The sequence below is a fragment of the Stegostoma tigrinum genome, chromosome 4 (assembly GCF_030684315.1).
Source record: "Stegostoma tigrinum isolate sSteTig4 chromosome 4, sSteTig4.hap1, whole genome shotgun sequence".
Taxonomy (NCBI): domain Eukaryota; kingdom Metazoa; phylum Chordata; class Chondrichthyes; order Orectolobiformes; family Stegostomatidae; genus Stegostoma; species Stegostoma tigrinum.
This window is the reverse complement of record NC_081357.1, coordinates 21,451,671-21,465,195: the sequence shown is the minus strand read 5'-3', so window position 1 is coordinate 21,465,195 and position 13,525 is coordinate 21,451,671. Positions and strand designations below refer to the sequence as shown.

The window sequence follows — 13,525 nt, the reverse complement described above, 5'->3', positions numbered from 1 at the left end:
CAGCAGATCTTGTTAGACTTTGTAGACAACTAGACTGTAAAACTGGTAGCACTTTAAACTTGTTTCATTGATTGTGCTTTGGATAATTGGATATAGCTGAATTTTTTTTTATGTTCCAAAGTTGGGGAGGTGGGAAATGAACAGTTTGCTTCTAGCAAAGTATATTAAATAAATATTTACAAATTTTATTCTATGTAATTGCAAGAACATGCATCCCATTTAAAAGTATCCCATTTAAATTTGTTTTTCCTTTAGAGATGGGAATTTGCATGTTGCAGCAAGTGCGACTGACTTCATGAGCCAGGAACACACTCGAGGATTATGACAACATATGCTTTTATTGGGTGCATTTAAAGGCTGTGGTGGTGTTAAATCAAATTTAATAGAATTGTGATTCCAGATGCTAATGTATACAATTTTATTGTTTTTGATTGGACTTATGAATTTTAACATAACTATACCTTTAATCTAAAAACTAATAGAACTAAAATGTTTGGTGCAATGTCTGAATTCATTACGGATGTGGGAAAATGGGACTTGCTTTTATAGTTAATAAAATGTGAGGCTGGATGAACACAGCAGGCCAAGCAGCATCTCAGGAGCACAAAAGCTGACGTTTCGGGCCTAGACCCTTCATCAGAGAGCTCTCTGATGAAGGGTCTAGGCCCGAAACGTCAGCTTTTGTGCTCCTGAGATGCTGCTTGGCCTGCTGTGTTCATCCAGCCTCACATTTTATTATCTTGGAATCTCCAGCATCTGCAGTTCCCATTATCTCTTGCTTTTATAGTTTTGGTTTTTTTTTTCACCTCTGGTAACTATAGGCAAGTTAACATCTATCAAAGGGAAAATGTTAGCCACTGTATCAAGCAGGGCATGTTGATGATTTCGAGTATTCAGAGTCAGCATGGCTTTATGAAAGGGATATCCTATTTGACTAATGTTTTGGAGTTCTTTTGAGGAGGTGACGCATTCTGTGTGGATAGAGGGGAACAGCTGGATATTTGGGATACTAAGGTTTCCTGAAGCCATGCTACAGGGATTGGTGCTGGCCTCAACTATTTAAAATTTATTTAAATGATCTGGATGAAAGCACAGATGTTGCCTAATTTACCCTGGACATAAAGATAGGTAGGAAAGTATTTTGTGGAGAAGATAAAAGGTGGTTATGAAAATATAAATAGGTTGAGTGGACAAAGATCTGTTAAATAGTGTGGGGAAAATATGAAGTTGTCTGTTATGGCAGGAGGAATAAAAGAAGTATTACAGGCATGTGTATATAATGAGATTTCAGGGTTCTAAGATGCAGAGGGATTAGGTGTTCCTTTATGAATTTCAACAGATTACTATGCATGTACAGCAAGTAATTAGCCAAGTTCATAAATTGTCAATTATAATGGGACTGGAATTCAACAGAGGGAGGCTGTCCTTCAGTTATACATGCGGGAACAGGAGTAGGCCATTCAGCCGCTGGACCCTGCTCCACCATCCAATAAGATGCATGCCTTGTGGCCGAACTCCTTATGCCTGTCATGGGCCCATATCCCTTGATAGCCATATTTAATAATAAAAAAAATGGCCATCTCAAATCTAAATTTTAACAACGGAATTAACATCAACCACCATTTGAGGAAGAGTTGCAAACCTCAAACTCCTTTACATGTTATAAGTATCTTCTAACGTCTCTCCTGAATGGTGTGACCCTACTTCTTAGACTATGAGCCCTGGTTCTAGAATCTTCAACCAGTGGGAATATTTTATCTCTTTCTATCCTGTCTTTCTCTGTTAATGTCCTGAAGACCTCTCTTAGATCACCTCTTAACTTCAAATTCTAGTGAATAAAGGCCTAATTTGTCTAACTCTGAAGTCCAGGTATCATCTTGTAAACATGCTGTGAACTCCCTCAAGAGCCAAAACATCCTTACTAGGGTGTGATGCCTAGATCTGATCTCAGTACTCTGAATGGGGTCTAGGTAGGATTTTGTATAACTTCAGCATAATGTCAGCATCCCTATACTCCTCCTCCTTTAGATACAAAGGTCAGTATTCCATTAGCCGCCTTGATTAATTTCTACATCTGTATTATTTTAAAGAGCTATGCTCCTGAACCCCAAAATCTGTTCAGACATCCACTATATTTAACTCTGTGCATTTTATAAGACTAAAAAAATTCCATGCAGTATACTTCAGTCCAAAATGGAAAAACTCTCACTTGCTTATTAAAATCCACCTGCTGCATATTTGCCTATTCACCCGATGTATCAATATCCTGTTTTTAATATGCTGCCAACTATACTGTCTACAATGCTCCCCAATTTTGTTGTCAGTAAATTTGGACATTTTGGCTTTTCTTTCCATTATCTAAGTTGATTATGAATAATTGATGTCCCAGCACAGATCCCTATAGGATATCACTAATCATATTGGTCACCTTGTTTAATGAGGGAAGTAAATGCTTTGGAGGCAATTCAGAGAAGGTTTAAAAGACACCTGGAATCAGTGGGTTATCTTAATAGGAAAGATTGGACAGATTACATTGTATTTACTGGCTTATAGAAGAGTAAAATGTGACTTAATGGAAACATGACATCCCTGGCATTGAGCAGTCTTGACGGGTGGATTTGGAGGAGGCTATGTTGCTTTCTTCTAAGGGAGAAACTACACTAAAGATCAATGTTTTAAAAACTGGGGGTCACCAGTTTGAGAGACAGATGAGATAACATTTTTTTCTAAAAGTTAATGAATCTTCTTGGAATTCTGCTTCCATCACTCTTTTCAGGAAGAGTCATTGAATATTCTTGAGGTATACATAGATGGAATCTTTTAAAGGATTGCAAGGTTATCAGGGTAGGTGGAATGACAGAGCAGGCTCAAGGGACTTAATGGTCTATTCCTGTTTTGTTTGTTTGTAGATACACCTTGCAGATGTCTTCATAACATGTAAATTTGGCAGCCATAGTCATACAGCATGAAAACAGACTCTCTTTGGGCAGCTTGGTCAGCATGGATGAGTTGGACAAACTGAACTAGTCCCATTTGCCCACGTTTGGCTCATCATCTTAAACTTTTCCTCTTTATGTACCTGTCCAAATGTCTTTTTAAACGTACTAGCACTTTGGCAGTTCATAACGCATACAAACCGCCCTCTAGAAAAAGTTGCTCCTCTGGTCCCTTTTAAATCTTTCCCCTCTCTCGTTAAACCAATGCCCTCCTAGTTTTAGATGCCTCCTAGGAAAAATAACTCGGCTATTCTCACCCTAAGCATGCCCCTCATGATTTTATAAAACTCCTTTCAGGTCACTGTCTCAGCCTCCTACACTCCAGCGAAATAAGTCCTAGCTTATCTAGCCTCTCGCTATAACTCAAACCCTCAAGTCATACAACCCTGTGAGAGGAAAAACAATTTCCTCACCTCTGTTCTGAAAAAGTGAGCCTGGATTTTAAACCAGAACCCCACCCTGGTCTGGACTGATTCCATGAGAGGACTATTTCAGATCTCACTTTTCTAAATTCCAGTAGAAACAAGCCTAGTCTGTCTGACCATTCCTCCTACGGTAACACGCAAATTCCAACTATCAATCCAGTAACCTTTCTTTGAACCACCTCCAACACATTTTGCATCCTTTCTCCAATCTCCACATCCTTACTTTAGGTTCAGTTCCTCTCATGATTAAAGGACAGCTAGTTGCTGATTGGCTGAGGCATTGTTGGATAAAGCACAATTGGGATCGACTTGCTGACCAATCAATGCCCTTTTCTCCTGAAGTTTGGATCTCTGGCATTTGTCCTGATAAATGTAAGAAACGCTTTAAAGGCTCGCCCTCCTCTTTTCAGCAGTACCCATGGTTTACTGCTGCCAATGACCACTAAGAACCATTGAGATTTTTTTTCAACACAAGCACCTTAAGGCAGAGCACCTGATGCTTGGCCCATACCCAAAATGCCTATCATTCAATTGCTTGACCTTAAGTCTTCCAAAACCATTTCTCCACCCTGAGCTTTTTATGGCTAGTGGTCACCAGTAGAGCAGACGAAATGTTTTGGGGATATCTTCAAAGCTTCAGTGGAAATAATACCGCTTCAACTCAGACAATCTCTTGTCTAAGATCATCTAAAATGGAGAAGTATCCAATAAGCAGTCAAGTTTTGTCCACCTAGGCCAATTGCAAGCAGGAGGAGCTGATATAAAGTTATGTTTCCCCACACCTGCTTCAGCAAATACCATCTACGATACCCATAGCTTAGTCTGCACATCTGATACTGGATTACTTGGTTACCTCATGACCCACAAAAGTGGAAGAAATACATCGCCACTACCCAGGAACTGCCTAAGGAGACTATATTGACAGCAATTACCATTTCTGTACAAATGTAACTTAATAAAATTCCTGTTTTTGAACTTAACTCTCTGTAAATATTGTCTCTAATGCCACTTTTAAGATGCAATTGGTATGTCTGAGCTTTGTGCTCTGCAAATGGAACATTTTGACCAATCTGCAGCTGCATTAAATTTTAGATTAAAAACCTTGTAGAAGTGTTTTTGATTTATACTGTATTAATAAAGTATATTCCTAAAACAGTTAACTGGATTAAGTTAACTGATTTCACAAATTTAGTGTGCAAAAATTTCATTTTTGTAGTTGGCAGAATCTGCAGTAATCATTTATACATTGCGGCTATCTGTTACAACAGTTTATACTATTGTGCATTAGGGTAATAGCAAATCCACAGAACCTGATGTAGGGATAATGTTTTGCATGTTTCACTGAGCATAACATTACTTGCGAGCAATGTTTTAAATCACTTTGTCTTCTATGGAACAGAGTGTGATTAAAACTAAATCAAGTTAAAATTACTTTTGTCTACCTTCTGCTTGTCAGTTGTTCTTTTCCAAAGCTTTGATTCCCTTTTAAAAGTATGACTCCAGAGGTATCAATTTCTCCCAAATAACTCTCTTGAAAGTAGCCTTTATCCACACAAATGTTGTTTCCAAAACCTTTTGAGGATAGACAAGGTTGCAGAAACATTTTGACGCACACAATGTGGCTTATTTTTATTCCCGGAACTTTGTATAATTTTCCCCTTGGTTGTTCAGATTGGGAGTGGGGGAAGAAAAGGACTTTAGTTGTAAATGCCATGTTAGATCTTTGTCTTCACATTTGAGTTTTACCAAGTTTTGTGGAGATCATTGCTATTAAAGGGTTTTTCTAATTACTAAATGATAAACTTGTTTTTTTTTTCTTTGTAGGATACAAGACTGTTGATGCTTTGCTGCAACATATGTTTGAGGAGGAGCTAAAACCAGAAGATGAAATACCAACTCTTGAAGAGATTGATAATCTTTCACCAAATGATTATCTGCCTAAGCAACCCACTTTTGATAGTATAGCATAGCCGTTTACAAGTTATCTTTCAAAATGAAAAATGTACTTTACACCCGCTTTTATATTCTCTACTGAAGCCTGTAGTATGGGACTTGAGGGATTATTCTGCTATTTTTGAGCAGTGTGTACTTTAACATTGAAGACAATTGTGGATTCAAATGAATTCTTGCACTGAAATGATCAATGATCCTCATTAGTTTTATTTTTCTGTGGAACCCTTTGTTAAACACACTGACAGTAATAACATATCACATGATGCTATTATGTTAATAGGCAGTCAGTAGCTGAATTTCCATGTAGGAGGACTGATCCTGGAAAGAAAATGTTACAAGTTCAATCATTCAACTGGGGTGTATTCAAACTGTTCTTAAATGATGAACTATCGAGTTCTAAATTAACCCTACCACTGTCACAGGCTGGGCCTGCATGATTATATCATTTTAACCCCTTTTGCTCCTGCACACGTTATTTCAACTCCTAAATTATCATAAGAACACTTCTACAAGTCATGCATAGGCACAGGAAGTTTGTAATGTAGTACCATCCACAACTGAGGAGTTGGTCCTTTTTAATTTTATGAAATGTATCAACATAATATGAAAAATCCTGAGTTCTATGTGAGAGTGGTTCTGAATGGGGAGGGGGGGGAAAAAAGTGTCCAATAAGGACTTCTAGCCAACCCACAATGATACTTGTGGTTAAAAGGGGCTCTTTTAGGGTAGAAGTTCCTGAAAGATTACCTTAGCTGTGATTTCAAAGAATCCAGCCTCAATAATTTAATTCAAAGAATCCCTGACATTAAATATTGAAATGTAAATTGGTAGACATTCTATATTGCAATACAGTCCAAGATAAATCACAATCATTTTATGCTGCTCCTGTGACCAGAAATTACACTCCATTCAAGGTTATAATGCAGTTAATGTCTGAAACTTCAAGTGCTGTGGGATACTTGCAGCTTGACTGACATATTAACTGAACAAGTGTTCCGATGCAGCATTCAGTTTCTTAAGATGTGAAACAACTATTGTCGTTTAAAAAAATCCAATTAAACCATTTTACTTTCCATACATTTTTAAAATAAACTCTACATACTCTTTAACAGACACAAGTTTTGACAGGAAACAAACTCACCATAAATTTAAATGACTGCTATTAAAGTGGCATATTTATAAAAACTCAAGGTTGAGTCTTCCCACAACATGTAGATTGTAAGCAATCTCAAGAACTCTTATTGATAAATTGGAAAGTAAGAAGGCAAGGCTTGGCCTATGTTTGCTGGAAAGAACAATGGCACAATCTTATGCTTTAAAGATTTTGCTGTCAATTTCTGTTATAGAATCTAAGTTCCACTATTGAAAACATACATTGAAATAACAGCAATATTTAGGGCATACAAAAATGAAGTATGAAACTATTTACAATCTACATTTATAGACAGCCATCCAATTTACATTCTTTTTTGTGAAGGTTTATTTTCAAGTAAAAGCACCAGTAACCGCTGCCGAAGTGGTTTCAGTTTCTTTGTATAGTGTTCTTTAAAGAGTGACACTAGCTTTTCCCGTAGGTCACAAAGTGATGGCAGAGTCTGGCAGCTGGGAACATATAATAAGGTATTGAAAAAATGATTCCATAAATCTGCATGATGACCTCTGAAACAAAAAAATACACAATTAAATATCTGTTTAGTAACTTAGCCATAGTTCAATGTGACAGTTATTTAGTATGACAAGAAAGAAAATTACAGCACAGGAACAGGCCCTTCAGCCCTCCAAGCCCGCACCGATTTAGATCCTCTATCTAAACCTGTTGCCAATTTTCCAAGGAACTGTATTCCTCTACTCCTGCCCCTTCATGTATCATCCAGATACAGCTTAAATGACACTATCGTGCACCTGTCTACGCAGAGCGTGGTGGGTGCTTGGAACACGTTGCCAGCGGAGGTGGTAAAGAACTTTCCACGCATATCTCCCTTAAACTTTTCCCCTCACCTTGAAATCGTGACCCCTTGTAATTGAGAGCCCCACTCGGGTGGAGGGGAGAGAAGAGGGAGCTTCTTGCTATCCACCCTGTCTATACCTCTCGTGATTTTTGTAGACCTCAAATCAGGTCCACCCTCAACCTCTATCTTTCTAATGTAAATAATCCTAATCTACTCAACTTTTCTTCATAGCTAGCACCCTCCATACCAGGCAACATCCTGGTGAACCTCCTCTGCCCCCTCGCCAAGCATCCACATCCTTTTGATAATCCCCTAATGAAACTTCAACCTGGCTGGGCTCGTTCCCCAACACCGTGTCCAGTATGGCCCCTTCGTGAGTTGGACTATTTACATACAGCTCTAGAAAACCCGCCTGGATGCTCCTTACAAATTCTGCTCCATCCAAACCCCTAACACTAAGTGAATCCCAGTTAATGTTGGGGAAAATTAAAATCGCCCATCATCACCACCACCCTGTTGATTCTACATCTTTCCATAGTCTGTCTACATATTTGTGCCTCTATCTCATGCTCACTGTTGGGAGGCCTGTCATACAGCCCCAACATTGTTACTGCACCCTTCCTATTTCTGAGCTCTGTCCATATTGCCTGATTGCTCGAGTCCTCCATAGTGCCCTCCTTCAACACAGCTGTGATATCTTCTTTGACCAGTAATGCAACTCCTCCATGCCTTTTACTTCCCTCTCTGTCCCACTTGAAGCATCTATATCCTGGGATATTTAGTTGCCAATCTTGCCCTTCTCTCAACCAAGTCTCAGCAATAGCAATAACATCATACTCCCAGGTACTAATCCAAGCCCTAAGTTCATCTACCTTACCTACTACACTTCTGGCATTGAAACAAATGTGCCGCAGACCACCCATCCCTCTGTGTTCGTCATCTGCTCTCTGCCTACTGTTCCCTTTAGTCACACTGATTTCATTATCTATTCCACTTCATAGACAATTCCAGATATACTGGGGATATAAAACTGACCTTTGAAAAGTTGCATTGACTTTCCAGATACCCTGTTCTTTCTTCAATTTCAGATAAGTGCCAAAGAGAAGGCAGTGAATTGTGGCAGCAATTCCGAAGTAGTCTGTCTAAAGTCACAGAAAAATATTAGCTGAAAAGTAATATTTTAAAGGGAATTATTCAAAGTATTGTTTGATGAGTAACTTGAGAAATCTTCTTGCTCAAGTGAAATTACAAAAGAATAGAGCATTTGAAAGGACATGTTTTTTAAGTCATCCATCTGGCAAGATCAGTCAGCAGTTATTGTATATTTCTAACAGCTTTTGACAAAGTCTACGTGTTCGTCAACCATGCTGTTAGGGAGTTTTAGGATTCTGATGATACCTGGTTTGGAGAGGGATATAACCATGCATCTGCACCTGTTACTCTTTCAGGTGGTTTTGCTTGGAGGCCCTGTCAATGCAAGATGGTGGTGGATGTGGTGCCGGTTAAACGGGTTTTTTCCTGGATGGTGTCAAGCTTTGAATGTTGTTGGAGTTGCACACATCCAGGCAAGTTGAGAATATTGCATCACACTCCTGACTTGTGCCTCGTAATTGTAAAGGCTTTGTAGAGTCGGGAGTTTTATATGTGGCAGAATTCTTGTAACCATAGTATTATGGCTGGTAACCCCAAGATATTAACACTAGGGGATTCAGCAAATTGAACACCAGAATGATTAGGTTTTGTCTCATGGAGGATATTAATTGCCTGGTACTTACCACCCAAGCCTTAATGTCTGGGTCTGGTAGCGTGCAATCAGTGGATTACTTCAGTATGTGTAACAAAGCAGGGCATATTATAGAAATAGTAGGAACTGCAGATGCTGGAGAATCTGAGATAACAAGGTGTAGAGCTGGATGAACACAGCAGGCCAAGCAGCATCAGAGGAGTAGGAAGGCTGATGTTTCAGGTCTGGACCCTTCACAAATGGGGGAGGGGAAGGGGCTTCTGAAATAAATAAATAGGGAGAGGGGGGAGGCAAATAGAAGATAGATAGAGGAGAAGACAGGTGGAGAGGAGACAGACAGGTCAAAGAGGCAGGGATGGAGCCAGTAAAGGTGAATGTAGGTGGGGAGTTCGGGAGGAGATAGGCCAGTCCAGGGACGATGGCCAGGTCAAAGGGGCAGGATGAGGTTAGTAGGTAGGAGATGGGGGTGGGGCTTGAGGTGGGAGGAAGGACAGGTTAGAGAGGCAGGGTCGAGCTGGTCTGGTTTTGGGATGTGGTAGGGGGAAGGGGAGATTTTGAAGCTTGTGAAGTCCACATTGATACCATTTGATACCATATTATCACCATGACTATCTTACATTATACTGTGTAATAAACCAACTATTGAGAGTTTTCTCTAAGTTCAGTTTTGCTATACTTTATACTCTGTCCTATTCTGCTTTTCTATCAACTGCAGTCACTCTAACCTTCCCTGTAGAATTCAGTGCCACTTGGAAGGTGTTATCAGTAGTATCATGGTCACTTGGTAACTATTGTGGGCAGACTGGAGCAGTACCTGGAAACCTGCCCTACAGCAGACCTGGTAGGTCTTAAATCAGAACATGGTTGATAAACGTGTACACAGAAGATTAAAGTTAAATGACGTACCTGGAATGTCCATGGCTTTTCTGACAGCATTTCAATACACTGGAAACCTGATGTCTTACAGTTTTCCACAAAAACTGTATTTTGAGGGAATAACTTCATATCTATGCTTTGGCCAAAGTCAATCAACGTTAATCCTTGGGATAATGTGTCATCAACGCCGCCTGCATCATCTAGGAACCTAGATTCAACATATAATATAGAATCTTATCATAGTCAAAAAATCATTAACAACTTCTAGCTGAATAATATTTAATGACCCTGCCTTTTGAGGCAGAATTCCAAAGTTTCACAACCCTGAAAAGATTTCTCATCTGTCCTAAAAAGGATTAGTTCTAACTTTTAAACAATGCCCCCTGGAAGTGAAGAGTAAAAATCTTTTCCTTGTCAGTTTACTTGTGGGGAGGAAATACTGGAGCTTAGGGCACCGGCAAATGAAAGTAAGGGCGCCAAATGGTACATCATTTAAAATTAGGGATGCTTTAAGAGGCCAGAATTAGAGGAATGCAGATATCTCAGAGTTATAGGGATAAAGGGGCAAGGCCATGGAGGAATTTTAAACCAGGTATAAGAATTTTAAAGTTAACTGACTTCCAGTTGAGCAACAATGTAGGTCACTGTATAAAAAGGGCTTAGTAGGAGTTATAACATGAAGTGTGGTATTAGACCATCAAGTTTACGCAAGGTAAAATTTGGAGTTTGTTTGAACAGTCAGGTTTGAAGAGAAAGGCGTGAAGGGGGTATAAGGAGGAGATGAGCTGAGATAGGTGATGTAAGGCCATTTGAGGTGGAAATGCACCATCTTGGTGATGATGCAAGTGTGCTCAGAAGATCAGAGTCAAAATTCACCAAAGTTGTGAGTGGATGGACTTAGTCTTAAAACTGGTTCCAGGGAGGGGGACTGAGTTGACGGTTAGGAGAAGGAGTTTAGAGTCAGGTCCAAAAACAGTAGCTTCACACTGCTCAATATTTTAGCTTGTAAAATCTGTGAACAGAGAGGCAGTCCTGCTAGCGTCTATCCACAAACTTAAGCAGGAGATGGATGTCAGGTGCCAAATTTGGACAGATTTTGCCATGGAATTTGGTATGACACAAAGCCATGGATCACTTATGGGGTACATCTATAACAGTGCACAGGATAGATCAGAATTTTTCAGAAGGAATAACAATGAAGTTAAAATCTTTGTTATAAATTTGGTAGACTTTTAGTGAAAGAAACAAAAATACCAACCTTTCTCCAAGCATGAAATTGTCAGGCTTTATGTCACCATGAATTATTCCAATACTATGCAGCTGTTCCACCATATTCAGAATGTGAATGGCAAAGTAGATCACCAGAATCTGAGGCATTGCTTTTTCATTTATTGTTTTGTATAGATTAACTGCATTCTGAAATCAAAGAAAATACTGAATTTTACCAGAGCTACTAGGAACTGCAGATGCTGGAGAATCTGAGATAACAAGGTGTAGAGCAGGATGAACACAGCAGGCCAAGCAGCATCAACGGTGCAGGAAGGCTGACATTTTGGGTCCAGACCCTTCTTCAGACATTTGTGAAGAAGGGTCCAGACCCAAAACGTCAGCTTTCCTACTCCTCTGATTCTGTTTGGCCTGCTGTACACCTTGTTATCACTGAAGTTTACCAGCGATTTTCAAAGACAGTCATTTCTATATGTTCAAAAGCAAGTTTTCAAAATGAGTATACTTCCTCCTCTCCCTCATCTCCACAAAATATGCCTTTTTGTCTTTATTGCGCCCTTTGCAAGGTAATTCATTCCTCAATGGTAGAGCACTTTATAATCTATTCAGGAGAATCTACAAATGCAGAATACTTATGAATCTTTTATTACACAGGAGCAGTCTAAGTAAAAGAACAATATATCAATGAGGAAAACTTAGATTAACAATTACCACAGAACTAGACATAGCAACGTGTAGTTTTGGTTTTACGTGAACCGTTGCTTAACAGTTTTTGGACGTTGAGATCATTTAAGATAGTACTACATAAAAGTGACCATAAAGTCTTTTTTAGCCTTTTGAAAACACTTAGTCCCATTGCCATGCCTTTAAGGAAGCTTATTTGTGGATGTTTTTCATACCAGGGTAAGCCAATCTTGATCATCCATGAAAAAGATGCTTCATTCTTTTGCTGCTGTTCTCAAATCTTCTGAACTTGAAGACTGATTTTTCTTTGTTCCAAGTAATAAATTCTAGTTCTTTTGACCTTTTCTATTCCTGTCACCAAAGTGAATTGTTTGAGGACAGAATGTTGAACATTGACCAATATAAAGCATTCAAAACGAGATGACTTCAATAATTTCCAGTTCCAATGAAAGGTTATGGCTGAAATATCAACTCTCTTTCTCAGTCTGCAGATGTTGCCTGATCTGCCGCATAACTTCTGCATTTTAAATATTGTTTAAAAACATTGTGTTTGTTTAGTGCTCTGCCATTCCTTAACCAGCCTCAATAATTTATCCTCCCAACTTTAATGATTTCTGTATCTGAACTAAGATTCCCTGGTCTATTTTAAAGTTTGATACATTTCAACATATACATACTCTCTTATCTCTCAAAGTCATTTCCTTTCCACATTCTGCCTTACAGTTGGGTGTTTAGTCTACTAATTTATGAAGCCACCACCTCTTCTCCTATGGTTAGCTCTCCTTTCTCTTATTGTGTTTGCAAAATTTGTTGGCATCCATACATCCAAGCTCAATTCATGCAAATGGTCCCAACACCAACTTCTGGAGCATGCACTAATGACATGTAAATCTGAATTAATTAACTGCTGCTTTTTTTATCATATTCTCACAAATATTGAAAATTCACGTTCATGCCCTGTACCATCATTTCAAACAAACTTTCAAGGAACAATTTGAATAATATACATCAGAGCTGGCACCACAATCATTTATGCACCTTTCGAATAAGGAGAGATTCTCTTTTGGAACATTAAGTTTCATTGTTCTAATGCGTTACCCGAAGTTGCAGACTAGATCGTTAATACACAAACTAATCAGCAATGTTGCTTATAACCTGATCTATTTCCATGTTATCTAGTCAGTATGAAAACAAATAAGAAGTGAATTCACCTGATTAAATAAAATGCATTGTTTAAACAGGTACAACTACCTACATCATAGCCCAAGCCACCTTCCTGGAGAGTTTGGATAAACTAATCTCTGAACAGGAAAGCAAATACTTAGTATGACTGTGCCAAGATTAAAGCATGAGATTTAATGTTACAGTTTACCTAACTTCAAACTGGTTTTCCCACATCAATGTTATCAAGTGGCAATTGCTCACTAATAACCTAAACCATTGCAGTTTGGATTTTGCCACAATCGCTCAATTCTAGACATCATTATAGGTTGCTTCAACTTAGCCCAAAGACCTGCATTGAATAGAAATAGCAAACATATCAAGATAACACTTGATTACTGCAGCAAGAGAGCTAATAGAATTGCAGTTATTTGGAATGAGGGTGGAACTCTCCACTAGCTGGATTCATATTTATCAAAGCTGATTATTGGAAACAAATCTTAACCTCAG

At 38.8% G+C, this 13,525-nt stretch overlaps 2 protein-coding genes across 4 annotated transcripts in view; one reads left to right on the top strand and one right to left on the bottom strand.

Moving 5' to 3' along the window:
• tpcn3 (two pore segment channel 3) overlaps positions 1-5,561 on the top strand; it is a 61,813-nt gene extending 56,252 nt beyond the window's left edge. For 2 of the 3 annotated variants that reach the window (XM_048530787.2, XM_048530789.2), the window contains one exon: positions 5,246-5,561. In XM_048530787.2, coding sequence (XP_048386744.2) covers positions 5,246-5,391 — 146 coding nt within the window. In that variant the 3' untranslated portion in view covers positions 5,392-5,561. Of the gene's footprint in view, positions 1-255; positions 345-5,245 lie in introns of all 3 variants that reach the window. The other variant, XM_048530788.2, reaches the window with a different exon arrangement.
• The window catches only part of bub1 (BUB1 mitotic checkpoint serine/threonine kinase), a 57,421-nt gene continuing 49,454 nt past the window's right edge, over positions 5,559-13,525 (bottom strand). The window contains exons 22-25 of the mRNA XM_048530785.2: positions 11,202-11,359; positions 9,974-10,151; positions 8,359-8,465; positions 5,559-7,033 (exon numbers count right to left, since the gene is read on the bottom strand). Of these exons, the coding sequence (XP_048386742.1) occupies positions 6,832-7,033; positions 8,359-8,465; positions 9,974-10,151; positions 11,202-11,359 (645 nt within the window). The 3' untranslated portion in view covers positions 5,559-6,831. The remainder of the gene's footprint in view (positions 7,034-8,358; positions 8,466-9,973; positions 10,152-11,201; positions 11,360-13,525) is intronic.